The 18,098-nt window shown below is 35.4% G+C and overlaps 1 protein-coding gene across 1 annotated transcript; it reads left to right on the forward strand.

Annotated features, from left to right (window-relative positions):
• The first annotated feature begins 9,883 nt into the window (after positions 1-9,883).
• LOC125863670 (secreted RxLR effector protein 161-like) lies at positions 9,884-10,312 on the forward strand. The gene has a single exon (XM_049543709.1). The coding sequence runs from the start codon at positions 9,884-9,886 to the stop codon at positions 10,310-10,312; it is 429 nt and encodes a 142-aa protein (XP_049399666.1).
• The last annotated feature ends 7,786 nt before the right edge of the window (positions 10,313-18,098 follow it).

Consider the following 18,098-nt stretch of genomic DNA (forward strand, 5'->3'; position numbering starts at 1 on the left):
CATTGGCTATGTATCGTTCCATATATTTTTTTCCTTTTTTTTGTGTTAATTTTGATTTGAAAATATTTTATGTGATAAGACACACTCCTTGTTAGCTATATCAAAGTTTATAAGAAAATAGTGATTGATCATAAAATAATCTTAAATCAAACTAAAGATTCTAAAAACAATACTTTAAATTTTATTCATCTATTAATTTTTATTATTGAAAAGGTTTAATATTTTATATCACGATACAACTGTAACACCCCAGAAATTTTTTTCGAACTCAGACTCAAATCATCCTTAGTTGTGAGTAGGATTTTACCAAGAAAAATAAAATTTCTTGAGTGTTAAGGTCACTAGATGTAGCACCTTGAGTTCCAAGAAGAACTAAAGAGAGTTCATTCAATTCATTCCTAAGTTCCTTTAAATTTTGGGTCAACTTCAAACGACCATAACTTTCAGTACATGATAAGTTAGGTGAGCTACAAGGTACCCAATGAAAGGTCTTTGAATTATCTTTCCAATGCCACCCAGTTAAGGAAAGTTATCCCAGTTAAGGAAAGTTATATTCGGATGAGTGAGATATGCCCTTTTGAAGTCAAGCTACCCAGTTAAGGAAAGTTATCAGAAAATAGTAAGGGGTATTTGGTCTTTTCCTTACCAAATTAGATTTAATTCATTTTTAGTAAGGTTTTAAGGGTCTAATCCTATTCGATTTAGTTTTATAATCCTAATATGCGCCTAGGGTTTTAGTTGAGAGTTCAAGAAGAGAAAAGAAGAGGAGAAAAGAGAAAGGATCAAGGCGTTCGTCGAGGTTCTTAAGTTTTATTGCGGATATTCGCCATGGGTTTGATCCCTCATAGGTATGTGTTCGGTTTGTTCACCCACACGCCAAACATGTTATTTTCAGCGTAAATTTACTCTCAAAAGTTGAAGGATTTAAGTTCTTGATAGATGTTCTTGAAAATTATTCTAAATCTTGTTTTGTTGGGGCTTTTATGATTTCTTAGATGAAAGTGATTGTTTTGAGTGTTGGTTTGAGTGTATTAGTGAGTAATTAGGTTGGGTAATTGAATCTATGGAAAACTTTAAAAAAGAAATCGATTAAAAGCGATTTAGGATCAGAAAACGAGAGGCGAAATTCGTCGAACTTGGTCTGGGGAGATGCTGGGGCGGCGCGCCCCAAGGGGCTGGGGTGGCGCCCCTGAAGTGCACCCATATGCAGCCTCTGAAGATTAGGGCTGGCGCCCCAATGCCAGAACGTGCCAGGGTCGCATGCCCCCACTCCTTTTTCGTCGGTTGTCCCGTTTGAGCTCCATTAAAGTGTATCTTCACCCCTTTTGATCCTAAACACCTTAAACTACTTCCAAACACTAAGAAATTATTCATAACATGAATCATAACCTTGAATTAATAATTCAAATAAAGGTAAAGTTATGATTTAAGTCTTTAGAGTTCTTCCGAACATTTTGAGAGAGTCCCTTTGAGTCCTTTTGAGGAGTCTTCTATAATTTCTAATAAGTTGTTTCAAGACTCAAGTAAGTGAGCATGAGAGTGAGAAGAATGTATTCATGAGTCTACACTATCACCTAGATCCTTCATATCATGAACCATTACTCTTGAATTCATAATTCACATTCAAGAGAGAGTTAAGGGTAGAGTCTAAGAAATATTTGAGTTCAATTGTGAATCTTTTGAGATCAACTTTGGATTTGAGCTAAGTTTTGAGGAAGTAAGTATGAGAATGAGAATATTCATTTACATGAGTTCCATATTGTTATGAAGACCCTCAAGTCGAGTCATTCATGCCCATAATTCCGCATGAACTCCATAAGCTGCGTATCTTTGAGAGGAGTGATATCTTCAAGTTCTAAGTCTTGAGTATTGAGTTCATAATACTTTTGATAGTATATTCCTAATCATGATACTATTACATGCTACCCATTAAGTCCTTGAGTTGAGTAGTTCAGGCCCATAACTCCGCATGAACCCTATAAGTCGACCAGTCTTGAGATAAGAAGTATATTTATGTCTTTGAGTTGAGTAGTTGATGCTCATAATTCGGTATGAACCCTTCGAGTTGAGCATTCTTGAAATGAGACGTATCATTGAATTTATTGAGTTTCAAGTATTGGGTTCTATCTATGGATGTTGAAAACCTTGAATTGAGTCGGTCATGTCCATAATTTGGCATGAACCTTATTTTAAGAAGTCTTTGACAATTTTTTTCCAAACTTGTTTTTAGACTTGAGAACTTGAGTTGAGAAAGAGTAGAGTTGAGTTCATTTTCATTAAAATGATATATAGGAACTAAGTATTTCCAAGAGTAAATGTTTTCACATTTAAAAGAGGAGGAAACTGCGATTTCCAAAAGATTTTTGAGCAGTTGAGTAACATCTCCTTTTTAGAGCATGATTTGAGTAATTTTCTCAAACTACAGAAAGAGTTATGTTTTAAACATATGTTTTGAGTTCATTTTGGGAGTAGTATTGAGCACCGATATGGGGACACGAGGTTAGCTAACTCAAATCTCCATAAATCATATAGTCGACGTGGGTAGAAAGGGTCATACTTTCTAGATGATTCCTCAGTGCTTTTTAGCACACACTAGTGGATCCACCTAGTTGAGAGGTCTTATACCTTGGCAAAGTATAGAACAGTTCTGGCAGCGCGGGTGAGACGTTATATCATCACATAGCTCATATTGATGGTTGCCGGTTAGAGAAACTCCCACAGAGTTCTATTATATTTTTATATATACATTGAGTATTATTGTATTTTTCAATACATTGAGTTGCTATCTACAGTTTTACAGCTTTCCATATATATTGCACACTTTTAGCATTGCTTTATCCTTGAGTATCATGAGTTGAGTCTTTCGAGTTGAGTATCTTGATGTGAGTACCTTTGAGTTGAGTATCTTGAGTTAATATGTGCTTCATTGTGTGGAACTTATTGTTGAGTTTCACTGAATTGAGAACCTTAATGCTGAGTTGAGTATCTTATCCTTGAGTACTTCTGAGATAAGTATGTTTGAGATTTTTTGAGTACCCTTGAGTATTTCTTAAGTGGAGTTGAACCATATTTCTTTGAGTTGAGTTAGTTGAGAAGAGGTAAGTATGTTTCCTTTTTATCAAGTTCAAGCTTATGTTTGTGCTTTAGAATTCCCCTTACATGCTCGTAAATTCCATGTACTGAGCCATTTGGCATGCATTTTCTCATGATGCATATACATGTATTCAGGGTCATCAACAGAAGCTTCGTTGATACCACATGGAGTTCGAGTTAGCTATGGTGAGCCTTCTTGCTTCTACAGGGTTCCATTTTTACTTTCAGGTATATCAGTTATTAGAAGGTCGTGGGTCTTGTCCTGACTTCCATCTTTTTCACTTAGAGTCTTCATAGATAAACAGTAGAGTTTCAGAAGTCTGTTCATTTATTTTGTTAAATATTTTAAAGACTTAAGTTGCCTATTTTGGGGCTAGTTGAATATATTTTATTATTCAGATTTTTCTTTTGAGTTAAAGCTTTGTATTTAGGTTTCATGAATTTTTATTCAGATTTTAAGCTTTTGCATGCTTAAGTTAGTCTTCCGCTTGTATTTAGCCAGGATGAGGGTTTGCTTGGGGACCAGTAATGGTTCTTGAGTGTCGGCCATGTACAAGGTGTATTCTCGGGTTGTGAAAAACTTGGTATCAAAGCATAGAGTTCAAGCGTCCTAGGGTGTCTATGAAACCGTGTCAAGTAGGATCTTGTTTATGGTTGTGAGGGCCCCACTTCTATAAATGAGGGACTACGGACATTTAAGAAAATTTTCCCTTCTTTCATACTCTAAATCATTCAAAAGAGCTAAGTCAGAGAGATTTGTTCAGACTCGTGCGTTTCTCAAATTCATTCGACTACCCGTCATACTAAAGGTGGTTGAAAATAAAAGTCAGTCCTTTATTGATGAGTTGCTCTTAGCAAAAGCCTTGAACAAGTAAATGAGACTCCAGAGTGGCTCGAGAGGAGCCTATGAGTTAATTAAGTGTTGAGTTCGAGAAAATGAGCCCATATTCATATGGATTATATGTTTGAGCTAAAATTAAGTTGTACTCTTTTCCTTGAGCCTTGTTTTAGTTGAGATCCTTATGAGAAAGTATGTTTAGAGCTTGGGTAAGATTTTCACCTGAAAAGGTAACATGAGTTACGAGATCATGAGCAGTAGTAGTGAAAGTGCCCAAAATTAGAGGAAAGTATGCAAAGGTTTAGTAATCCTAGAAAGGGAGATAGTGTTTTGAAGAGCTATATTACTATAGTCATGCACCCACTAAGTTAATGATGAGGAGTTTTCCCTTATGGGTAGAGTAAGAGTTACTAGTCAAGATGAGATAGAGCATATGTTTGTTAACCAGAATAGAGTTGACGTCGATGTGCCATCGTATTAGAGGAGACTAAATTCATGTGTTGAATAATAAAGCAAAAGTATGCATAAAGTGATAGATCTAAGCTAAGCTTATGATTTGTTTGAGAGGGTCATGATGTTCATAAGGTTATAGAACTGATCAAGTAATGCGGTATAGTATAGTAGACGAGCAATCATATTGATATTCGGCTTTAGTAATGAACATTAAGTTTGAATATGCGATGAGTGTCATGATCAAAAGAATGGAAATATGAAAGGTGATGATGTTAGCCTTGAGATTTGATCTAGAAGACTAGGAATTGAGATGTTAGTTGGATTAGAGATGAGTGGTACAAGTGAGAGACCCTAACTTTTAGACAAGGGCAGTGAAGTGTGGATAAGACACAAGAGTAACAAGAGAGTTAACAGGTGTATCGAGAGGCTATGTAATCACAAGAGGTTAAGAGAAACACCTTAGCAAGAGGTGTTAGTACCTTTTATGGAGAGTTCGGTAGTCATCTGATAAGCTTCTCCCAAGTGTTAGAGTAAAAGAAGATGTAGACCATTTAGAGATGATGGAATATATCCATAGCTTTCAAGTGACAACTTTAGACCTAAGGGGGAGATGCAAAGATGAGAAATCCAGTCAAGTGTTTGAGAGTAAGATAGTAATGAGTTACAAAGGGCTTGGGGGATATCTTTTTATAGGCCATTTTACAAATGGATTTGTTAGAGTACTAAGCTTGAATGTTGTGTTGTTAAACATAAGGTGGTTTTGATATGATCCCAATGTGGTGGTAAAGAGTAATAGTCTTGGGATGAGATTCCCTATAGAGAGGTATAGGACTTGAATGTAAGGATTTAGATTAAGCTTGAATATATTAAGAGCATACCATTATACACAGACCTTAGTAAGAGTAACCCATCCCATACCCAATCTAGTCATCATTAGAAGACGAATGATCCCAAGGGGGAGATATTGTAACACCCCAGAATTTTTTTCCGAATTGAGACTAAAATCATCCTTCATTGTGAGTAGGATTTTACTAAGGAAATTAAAATTTCTTGAGTGTTAAGGTCACTAGATGTAGCAGCTTGAGTTCCAAGAAGAACTAAAGAGAGTTCATTCAAGTCATTCCTAAGTTCCTGTAAGTTTTGGATCAACTTCAAACGACTATAACTTTCAGTACAAGATGAGTTACGTGACCTAAAAGGTACCCAATGAAGGTCTTTGAATTATCTTTCCAACGCCACCGAGTTTGCTAAGTTTCAAGTTCGGATGAGTGAGATATGCCCTTTTGAAGTCAGGCTATCCAGTTAAGGAAAGTTATCCGAAAATAGTAAGGGGTATTTTGGTCTTTTCCTTACCAAATCAGATTTAATTCATTTTTAGTAAGGTTTTAAGGGTCTAATCCTATTGGGTTCATTTTTATAATCCTCATATATGGCTAGGGTTTTAGTTGAGAGTTCAAGAACATAAAAGAAGAGGAGAAAAGAGGAGAAAAAAGAAAGGATCAAGGCGTTCATCGAGGTTCTTGAGTTTTGTCACGGATATTTTCCATGGATTTGATCCCTAAGAGGTATGTAAGCTTCCTTAATGTTGGGTTTTTTTACACACATGCCAAACATGTTATTTTCAGCGTATTTTCACTCTCAAAAGTTGAAGGATTTAAGTTCTTGATAGGTGTTCTTGAAGTTCATTCTAAATCTTGTTTTGTTGGGGGTTTTGATGATTTCTTGGGATGAAAGTGATTATTTTAAGTGTTTTTTTGAGTGGATTAGTGTGTACTTAGGTTGGGTGATTGAATCTAAGGAAAACTTGAGAAAATAAATCGATTACAAGCGATTTAGGATCAAAAAATGAGAGGCGAAATTAGCCGATCTTAGTCTGGGGAGATGCTGGGGCGGTGCGCCCCAGATGCACCCAAGGGGATGGGTTGGTTCCCCTGCAGTGCACCCATATGCAGCCTCTGAAGTTTAGGGCTGGCGCCCTACGCCCGGAATGCATCAGAGTCGCCTGCCCCCACTCCTGTACCGGCGGTTGTCGCGTTTGACATCCATTGAAGTGTATCTTCACCCCTTTTGATCCTAAACACCTTAAAATTCTTTGAAACACTAAGAAATCATTCATAACATGAATCATAACCTTGAATTAATAATTCAAAATCAAGGTAAAGTGAAGAGTTAAGTCTTGAGAGTTCTTCCGAACATTTTGAGAGAGTGCGTTTGAGTCCCTTTGAGGAGTCTTCTATAATTTCTAATAACTTGTTTCAAGACTCAAGTAAGTGAGCATGAGACTAAACATACTGTATTCATGAGTCTACACTATCACCTAGATCCTTCATTTCATGAACCATAACTCTTGAATTCATAATTCACATTCAAGAGAGAGCTAAGGGTAGAATCCAAGAAATATTTGAGGTCAATCGTGAATCCTTGGAGATCAACTATCAATTTGAGCCAATTTTTGAGGAAATAAGTATGACAATGATAAGATTCATTTATATGAGTTCCATGTTGTTATGTAGACCCTCAAGTCGAGTCGTTCATGACCATAATTCTACATGAACTCTATAAGCTGCGTATATTTGAGAGGACTAGTATCTTCAAGTTCTAAGTCTTGAGTATTGAGTTCATAATCCTTTTGGGAGTATATTACTAATCATGATACTAATACATGTTACCCATGAAGTCCTTGAGTTGAGTAGTTTATGCCCATAACTCTGCATGAACCCTATAAGTCGAGTAGTCTTGAGATAAGAAGTATCTTTAAGTCCTTGAGCTGAGCAGTGTATGCTCATAATTCCGTATGAACCCTCCGAGTTGAGCATTCTTGAAATGAGAAGTATCATTGAAGTTCTTGAGTTTCAAGTATTGAGTTCTATCTATAGTTGTTGAAAACCTTGAATTGAGTCGTTCACGTCCATAATTCGGCATGAACCTTATTTTGAGAAGTCTTTGACAATTTTTTTCTAAACTTGTTTTAAGACTTGAGCACTTGAGTTGATAAAGTGTAGAGTCGAGTTCATTTTCTTTAAAATGATATATGGAAGCTAAGTATTTCCAAGAGTTAATGTTTTCACATTTAAAAGAGGAGGAAACTGAGATTTCCAAAAGATTTTTGAGCAGTTGAGTAACATCTCCTTTTTAGAGAAAGATTTTGAGTAATTATCTCAAACCGCTGAAAGAGTTATGTTTTAAACATATGAGCTGAGTATATTTTGGGAGTAGTATTGAGCACCGATATGGGGACGCGAGTTTAGATAACTCAAGTCTTCATAAACCATATAGACGATGTGGGTAGAAAGGGTCATACTTTTTAGATGATTCCTCAGAGCTTTTTAGCACAGACTAGTGGATCCACTTAGTTGGGAGGTCTTATACCTTGACAAAGTATAGGACAATTCTCGAAGCGTGGGTGAGACGATGTATCATCACATAGCTCATAGTGATGGTTATCGGTTAGAGAAACTCCCACATAGTTATATTGTATTTTTATATACATATTGAGTATTATTGTATTTTTCAATACATTGAGTTGCTATCTACAGTTTTACAGCTTTCCATATATATATATATATATATTTCACACTTTTACCATTGCCTTATCCTTGAGTATCATGAGTTGAGTGTTTCAAGTTGAGTATCTCTATGTGAGTACCTTCCAGTTGAGCATCTTGGGTTGAGTATCTTGAGTGAATATGTTCTTCATTTTGTCGAGTACCTTATTGTTGAGTTTCACTGAGTTGAGAACCTTATTGCTGGGTTGAGTATCTTATCCTTGAGTACTTCTGAGATAAGTATGTTTGAGTAGTTTGGAGTATCCTTGAGTATTACTTGAGTGGAGTTGAACCATGTTTCTTTGAGTTGAGTGAGTTGAGAAGAGGTACGTATGTTTCTATGTTATCTAGTTCAAGCTTATGTTTATGCTTTAGAATTCCCCTTACATGCTCGTACATTCCATGTACTGAGCCATTTGACATGCACCATTTGATGATGCAGATACAGGTATTCAGGGTCATCAACAGGAGCTTCGTTGATACCAAATGGAGTTCGAGTTAGCTATGGTGAGCTTCCTTGCTTCTATAAGGTTCCACTTTTATTTTCAGTTATATTAGTTATTAGGAGGTCGTGGGTCTTGTCCCGACTTCCATCTTTTTCACTTAGAGGCTTCATAGATAAACAATAGTGTTTCAGAAGTCTGTTCATTTATTTTGTTAAATGTTTAAAGACTTAAGTTGCCCATTTTGGGGTAAGTTGAATATGTTATATTATTCAGAGTTTTCTTTTTAGTTAAAGCTTTATATTTAGGTTTCATGAATTTTTATTCACTTTTTAAGCTTTTGCATGCTTAAGTTAGTCTTCCGCTTGTAGTCGGTCAGGATGAGGGTTTGCTTGGGGATCAACAATGGTTCTTAAGTGCCGGCCACGTACAGGGTATAGACTCGGGTCGTGACAACAACTTCTATAAGATACTAGATACTTTCATTAGACAACAACTATATCATATGTATGCGGCAGAAAAAAAGGAGAAGACTACAATTCTACAAAGATAAGGTAGAAACTTAAAGAAATGAAATATTTTTTACCAAAGGTGATGTTGTTCATATATTATAATTAAATTATGATACTGAAATATATATGTATATCTAAAACAAAGAATTGGTCAAGCTAAATATTTGACATACACTCAAACCTCAATTTAACCATCATTCGTTATAACAATAAAGTACCTTTTTTTTTGTAAAATTACCTCTCTATGATAATCTTACTCAAATATTAATTGGTAAAAGATATGTTACATATAAAGATAAAATATTGAAATACTTATGGTAATCCTTATTAGTGTCATGCACATACTAAATTTCAAGTATGAATATTTAAGACAAAATCTGTACTTAAACGGTGTACATCATTTATGTTTATAACCTCAAGAGGAAAGGCTATTGGTGACATTTTTTGAATGGATATTTTTTTTCTATTTTGTTGATTAGATCTGTTTACAAAATTGGGTGAAGTAAGAAATAATATTATTAAACAAATGTCACTTTCTCCCATATTTAAACTTTGAATGTATTTTGAAAAGTTTTAGTGATATCTATTCTTTTGATAATATAAGTAACTCTATGACAATATGTAATAATAATTTAAAAACACTTGTCCTATGTTCGTTCAATTATAATTATTTACTAAAAAGCTTTAATTTAGTAATATTAATTCTATTTTACAATATTATATACTATATATACGGTACACACGTGCCGTAAAACTAGTTTATATAAAAAGAGGAGGCGAAAATGATTTTCTAGTTGTATGTCTTTATGTTGACGATGTGATATATCTGGGTTTGAGTGAGTCTATCATCACTGAATTTAAAGACTGCATTATGAAGAACTTTGAAATGTCTAATTTGGGTCTACTTCATTATTTTCTTGGTCTTGAGGTGAAACAGGGAGTTGATGTCATATTTTTTACATAAAGAAAATGTGAACAAATCTTTTGAAAAAGTTCAATATGGTAAATTTCAATGTTGCTACTACGCCGATGAATATTAATGAGAACTTATGTCATGATGATGGTTCTGAAATTGCAAATGCGACTTATTTTAGAAATTTGGTTGGTAGTTTGAACTACTTGTCTAATACAAGACCACACATTTCTTTTTGTGTTGACATCATATCGGGATTTCCGCACAATCCAAGTAAGCTTCACCTTGGAGCTGCAAAAAAACAACTGGGATATCTTGCAGGTACGATAGATCATGGAATTTTGTATTCTAAGGCAACAAACTTCACATTAACTGGCTTTAATGGTAGTGACTACGCAGGCAACATTGATGATAAAAATAGCACATCGGTTTTCTTGTATAATCTTGAATCTGGAGCAGTTTCATGGAGTTCAAAGAAGAAGGGAAATGGTAGCTTTATAAACTTCAGAGGCTGAATATTTTGCAACAACTTCTGCAGCTTATCAAGAAGTTTCGTTAAAAAGACTTGTTGCTGATTTTAATTAGAAACCAACTGGTGCAAGTGAGATTTTGGTGATAATAGATATGTGTTGCGATGATGAAGAAGCCAACATTCCACAGTGGAAAAAGCATATATATTCTTTATAAATTTAATCGTCTTGTTCCTACAGGAGAAATTACTTTGAAGTCTTGTGATACAAATGAGCAAGTAGCATACATCTTCCTGAAGTCACTTCCGCAAGCAAAGCAAGAGTTCTTCAAAGGTCAACTTAGAGTCTACAATTTTGAATCAAGGCAAGTATTGAAAAGTGATTCAAAAGATACTTGACCAAGTCTTTAGGAGTTTGTTAGTTAGTTTCCTTTATCTCAGCAAGTTTAGATATTGTTGCAAATTAGTAGCTAATTTGTAATTAGACCGTTAGTGGACCTAGATTTTAGTATTTTCAGTTTTAGTTAAGACTATTTATAGAATGTCTTGTTGCTTTCATCAAAAATCATATTTGAAGAAGTTTAAAGTAACTTTTAATATCTTTAGCTCTCTTTCTGTTCATTTTCCTTTTCATTATCTTTTTCTTTCCAATGGAGAACACTCAATTAAAGATGTGTACCATGTCAACGGGCCGAAGTACAATATACTATGTGTTTCAAAGATTTGTGACGAAGGAAGTGAAGCCAAGTTCTTATTAAATAAGTAAGTGGTTACAAACTTGATGGAAAAGAGATGCAAGAATATGTATATTGCTGATCTCCACACTACTCGTAGTGAGAATTTCATGTGTCTCAGTGCTCAAACTGAAAATGCTGACTTGTGGCACAAAAGACTTGACGATGTAAGTGCTTCTCTTTTGAACAAATTTGTGTCGAATGGCCTGGTCCGTGGGTTGCCAAAGATTAAATTTGTTGATCAAAAAGTTTGTGATACATGTGTCAAAAGAAAGCAAACCAGATATTCTTTCAAGATAAAGAAGCAAGTAAACATCAATGGGCATCATGAATTACTCCATATGGATCTTTGTGGTCCTATAAAGATTGGAGAAGGGGTGGAAAGAAGTACATTTTTGTGATTTTGGATGATTTCTCAAGGTTCACCTAGACTATGTTTCTGTAGTCCAAGGATGAAACGTATGATGTACTAATGATATTTGCCAAGATGACTCAGAAAATGACCTATAAGATTGGAGAGATTATGTTAGATCATGGCACTGAGTTTAAATATGCCAAAGTTGAAAGTTTTTGTGCTGAACTTTGATTCCATCATAAATTTTGGCACCCAATACACCTTAGTAAAATAGGGAGGTTGAAACAAAGACAAGTACCTTGGTTGACATTGTTAGGATTATGTTGTGGTCCATTTTTAGGACTTGTTTTTTTATATTAGACAACTTTATACTTGTGGCTTTCAAGTTCTTGGAGGGATTCTATTGTATATAGATTTTCGGTTTGCTTCCATTTCCATCTTATTTTATTGTTTAATGTTAGTGTTGTTTAGTTCTACCCTTGTATTCATTACTTGTCATTTTGGGTATGGAATGACTTACCTACTGGTTGACGATAATAGGAGGAATCAGATCGGTACATCTTTAACAATAAAAATAACTATTATGTTTCACTTCTAAATAAGAAACATAATATACTAATTATGAACAATCGAGAAGATGGTAAGTTAACATTTTCATTCCCAAATAGACACGTACAACAACGAAGTAATTAATTATGTCTTACTTAAAATAAAAAAAAATTACTAAACATAAACCATCAAGAAGATATTCGATTTGTATTTTAAATCTCAAATGAACACATAAAACAAAAAATACTAATTACTATGTTTCACTATGAAATAATATAAACAATATGTTAACTATAAATATTTGAAAAGATATCATATTTACATTATAAATCCCAAATGAAGATGCATAATTAACCAACCTTTGACCTAAAATTTTCATTTTTAAAACAAAAAAAAGACAATGCTAGTAAAACAGAAATACAACAATTGATGGTATAAAATCATATTAATACCTAATAAAAATATAATATTTTGTTATCTTAAGCATAAAATTATTTTTACTAGAATATTTTTTTATTCAAAAAATCAGATTGATTACTAGATATGAATCTTAATCATTTATCTTTTGGTAAGCGAGTAGGAAATCATTCATAGTGGTAATAATTTATCTTTTTGTAAGTGAGTAGGAAACCATCCACAGTGGTCCCACATTTTCTTTCAGTCTATACAAGTTGTAATACATATATCAACTACTTATACATTATTAGTTAACATACAAAAGTTGCTTCAGTGAATTAATCAATTGATTAATGTAATCTTTATGTTTGTTATCTCACAATTTTTGGTAAGAAATAAATAAATAAATATCTACATACCGTCTATCCATCTTTTATCTATCTATCTTTTATTCTCTAGTCCAATTTTTTGGTTCCCAAAAACACCTTTTGAGTCTGCAATTCAATATCTCTCCGTTAGAGGTAAGTAAGTTTTTTTTTTATTAAAATTTATATCATAGTACTGGTATTTATCAAATTTTTTTTAAAATAAAATTTTTTAGATGTACAAATTTTTTTTAGATTATATAGTTGTAAGAAAAAGTAGTAAAAAGTTAGTTTTGTGGAAATCAACATGGTTGTTCCTCTAGATTTTTGTTTGTTTACGAGTTTCTGCTATAATTATAGATTCTCCAAATTATCAATTTAGATTTTGTAAAATGTTGAATTTTTAAAGAAGTCCTTAATTAAAGATATATGATAACCCTTCATAGAATATCCGATAAAATAATAAATAGTGTAACATGAATTGAAGACTCAAGAAAAAAAAAGTCCTATAAAAAAATTATTTTGTCTCTACAAAGATTATATGATGTACACCTAAATTATATACGTCAATGAGTTAAAATAGCGTATGTGTTAAGTACTTTTAATTCTTTTATTGGTATGAGACTTTTTTTTACTAAACAAGATACTTGTATTAAAAGTTTATTATGCGTTATTACATAATAGTGGAAGTGTTAAACTACTATCAGGGTTTGAGGGGGTGTTGGGGGGTGGAGAGACTATGATTATAGGGTGTGTGGGGGGAGGGGGGAGACAATTATTATAATTATAACTAGTAGTAGGACAAGTAGTTAGATTCTACCTATGTTTTGTCTCTAGTTTATTCAAAACAAACATCGGTGAAACTTTCCAGCACTCAAAAGAGCCAGCTTACTTCGTTTCAGATCCCTCCCTTGCCAGGGCTGGATCTGTTTTGATTTGCTTGTGCTAAACACTTGACCAGAGGATGAATAAAATTTTCTCATTATTTTGTTAATGGCATCACAATTTTTTTTCCAGTAGGTTTACTCATTAAAACCAAGTCATCTGTAAAGAAGAGATGAGATAATTGAGGTCCTTAAGCAGATACTTTAATAGGTTTCAAGTTTTTTTTTTGTCTAACCTTATTTCAATTGTCTATAGAACCTCCATGCATAAAATAAAGATCAACGGTGACATGGAGTCTCCTTGTCGTATTCCTCTTGTTGGCTTAAATAATTTATTCCTGGAGCCATTTACTAGGATGATTTTTTGACTACTTGAGATGCATGGCATTATTAGATTGATCATACTTTTAGGGAATTTGAAGTAGTGTAAGGTGCTTCTAACAAAGGATATTCAATCTTATCGATGACTTTTTTGAGATTGAGTTTGAGTATAAAGTTCGTACTCATCTCTTTCTTTTTCCTCAATTTGTAATAAATCTTGAATGATAACAACATTATCCATAGTTTTTCTATTGGTTTTAGAAAACTAGATTGACAAGGCCTATATATTAATCTATCCATAAATGGTCTTCAATGTCGAGAGATAATTTTTGTTATGACCTTATAGGTAGTATTACAAAGGCTTATAGATCTAAAATCTTTCATGTTATTTGGATTTCTCTTTTTTTTTGGGATCAAACAGATAGGTGTTTCATTAATTTCCTTAGATATCCCTCCTTTATTAAAAATTTCCTTACAAAGTAATTATAAGGTTTCCAACAATGTTCTAGTATTTGATACCATGTTTGACTAATAATTTTAACATGATCCGGATTAGTTGTCCCCATGGTTTCAAATTCAACGAGTAAATCACATTTATGGTTTGAATTTGGGATTAGTATAAGGAGAAGTATACATAGATCTGAGTGTGTGAATGACAAGTTTTGTACTTCTGAATCAAAAAATATGTGAATCCACTTATCGTTTGCAAAAAAAAAGAAAAGATCTAGTCTTTCATATTTAAGTTGGGACTTATTCTTGAATCTTTTGCTTAGCCACGTGTAGCAATCACCTTTATAGCCCATATCTATCAATTCACAGTAGTTAACAATCTCCATAAATCATTAGCTCGTGAGTTATTGATAGGTTTTCCTCCAATTTTATCTATTAAGCTTAGGATTTCGCTAAAGTCCCTGCCTAATAGTCAATTATCCTTGAAACTATCTTTCATTGTTTTTAGGTTTTGCCATAATATTTTATGAGAATCTCTATATGTGCTAACATAATTATTAAATACAACTAAAAAGCCATGAGTCATTTGGTGAACTTACCTTCAACATTGCATGAATCTCCTGCCCAGTGGTAGCAATGTCATCCCTATCTAGTACTGTATCATAGCATAAAATCACTAAGCCTCCAAAGTATCTAGTAATTGGGACTTGAATCATTCTTGTAAAGGTGAAGTTATCTAAAACGGGTTGATGTTCCTGCTTTTTTGTTTCGACTAGAGACACTAATGGTGGCTATGATAGTCTAGTAATGCTCAAAAACTCCTTCAAAAGACATCCTGTAATGACCCTCTTGGTCATTTCTGTGTCTTGCCTTCTGTGTGTCGTTTAGAGCGTTCCTGTAGCGACTCCAAGTCATTTATGACTTGCTGGGACTGACAGTTCGGTCACCTGGTCGTTCGTTTGGTCTTGGTGTGAGTTTTTGTGTTTTGGAGTTTATGAACCTTGAACGATCATTTTCGATCAAAAGTTCAAGAAGATGACATCGGAATCCAATTCTGACGATTCCATCAGCTCCGGAAGGGTCATTTTAAGCCAGTAGCATGGTCGACAAGACTCCCGAGGATTTCAGTGTGATTAGGCGTTTTAGCCTTTGAATTTTGGCTTAAGTTTGACTTTGGTCAACATTTTGAGTAAACGCGCTCGGATGAGAATTCCGTCAGTGCGGTTAGCTCCGGAATGTTGAGTTTGGTCTAGATTGACCCTTCTTTTGTGTCCCGAGGTTTTCGATATCTTTCCGAGCCCTTTTCTGGGTTTTGACTTAAAATGACTTTTGGAAGTAGGACCCACTTTTTATCGAAATGACCTCTGATGGAAATTTCGACTTCGCTGTTGAGTCTGGAATATCAAATTTGGTATGGTTGCATATCTCGTTTGCGTGCACGGGATTCCGAACGAGATCGGGGTACCCCGTCGGGGTTTTTAGTTGTTGGAAAAATTGAAGAAAATCTGCAATATAATGCAGATTTTCAGTAACATTTCCAAAACTTCAAACTCTCTTAACTCTCTCATATCTCAACCGATTTGGGCGATTCAAAAGGCAAAGTTGTGAGATTTTTCGAGGGCAACGCGTTGGTGAGATCGGATAGTGGTTTGGGGTTCCCATTTGAGGTAATTTCGCGATAAAACCTGACTGCATTGCCTTTTTCGAGCATTTATTTTTGGTATTATTGTTTTGGTCATATCTCACTCATTTTAGCTCGGTTTTGGGTGATTCAAAGTCCCACATGTTGAGAATTGTCGTGACTTCGTTGTAGAGTGTTCAAGGAGTGCTGGGCACCTTTCGATTCTCGTTTATTCTGAGTTTTGACTGCTGCTGTAGGGTTTTTTTTAGTTTATTAAAGTGTGGTTTCTTGCTTGTTGGTTTTTGCTGTGTTTTGGGCCTCAGATTGTGTTACATTTTGGAACACAAGTTTGGAGTGCTGTTTAGGGTCTTTTGACGGAGTCAAATTCGGACAGTTCGGTGCGGGTCCCACGATTCCCGTTTTGACTCCAAAATTGACCCGTCTCCGTTTGTTGTGATTTTGGTGTCTAAATGACCGTAGTAACATTGTGACTCTATTTTTGATAGTGGGGCAGTGTTTCGAGATTGTTCGGAAATGGAAAGCTCCGGTAAAGTGATTGGAGAGCGCACGGTTGGCCTTAAGGTAGGCTACGGCTTCCTTTCGTTTAGATTGAGCTTAATTGTGTAAAAACATGTCGATTGGAGTGAATTGGTGGTGGGTACCAGTTTACTACCTTAGTTTGATTAGATACCTTATGTTAAGATCGATTGGCCATATTTCGGGTATAGTATCATGTTAACCGGTTTAGTAGAGTTGCATACTTATGTGCTAAATGCTACTGTATGCTTGTATGATATGTATTGAATGCCTTATTCATCCTTAACCGTAAGCATGATGTCCTTAGTCTAGGTTAGGCTAGCATTGCCTTAGACTTATGACCCGTGTGGGCTGGATAGCCTTGACTTTCTGCCGACGTCGTTCGGATGACTTAGCTCCTTGTAGAATGGAATAGCAGACTTGAGTCTGATATTTGAGCCTTAGATTAGGCGTTATCGCTACTTGCTGTACTTCTGTATTTTCTTCCTCTTATTCTGTGATTCCGACGCATTCTCGAAGGTTTAGTGCATCACTCGAGGCGTGGGATTGAGATAGTATATGCTTGGAGCCTTTTATGTGATATCTTAGAGTGGACGGCGTTCCACGGTGGTTGTTGTTGGATTGAATCCTATTGGAGATACCATCACCCCCGGGGTCGTTCTTTCTAGCTAGACTGGGAACGTATCGCTGGCTGGGTAGACTCGGTGATATCGGCGATCGCCCCCGGGCCTCTCTTTCTAGCTGGGCTGGGAGTGTGCTGCTGGCTGGGTGTCCCCGGGTCGCTCTTTCTAGCTGGGCTGGGAGCATGACTGCATGGTAGGATGACTCGCGATATCTACCTCACTCACGGGTCCCTCTTTCTAGCTGGGATGGGAGTGGACTGTTTGGTTGGGTGCCCCCTAGGGTCACTCTTTCTAGCTGGGCTGGGAGTGTACTGCTGGCTGGGTGGAGTCTAATGGATTATCTTAGTTACTTTGGGTTGGGAGCCCGACTTTCTTCTTTCTCAGTAGACTTAGCCTTGCTGTGTACCTGTCAGACTTATGGGGGTCCGTTTAGGTTTTATTTAAACTTGCGCCCGAGTGTACCTTCTGGGCTTATGGGGTCCAGTTAGGTTTAGTTTAGTTGTACTTAGTTTGTTTCTGGTATGCTCGTGTGCTTTCTTTTCTTATCCGCTTTGACCTTTCTGTGTCTAGATTCTATCCTTTCTTATTGTTCTTACCCTTTTTGCTCAGTCGGCCTATGATGCCTACTGAGTACCTGTTGTGTTGGTACTCATGCTACGCTCTGCATCTATTTCGTGATGCAGGTCCCAGTACCAGTTACCAGCGGTGATTAGTTCCAGCCTTCTTTTGCAGCTGTGATTCGGAGACGAGGGCGAGCACTTGGCGTTTTGGGGTTTGTTCTGTCTCCTTCTTTTGTTTTAGCTAGTCTTGTTGCCTTTGAGACACACTCTGTTGTTGTCCACTTTTGGGACTTGTACTCTTTATTAGATAGCTCTGTACTAGTGACTTCCAGGTTCTAGGAGGGATTTCTGTATATATTTATTTTGGGTTGCTTCCGCCTTGTTATCCTTGTTTAGATTATTGTTTTCGCTAGTTTCTGCCATTTTGCTCATTGCTT

Source organism: Solanum stenotomum, chromosome 5, assembly GCF_019186545.1.
Source record: "Solanum stenotomum isolate F172 chromosome 5, ASM1918654v1, whole genome shotgun sequence".
NCBI classification, from domain to species: domain Eukaryota; kingdom Viridiplantae; phylum Streptophyta; class Magnoliopsida; order Solanales; family Solanaceae; genus Solanum; species Solanum stenotomum.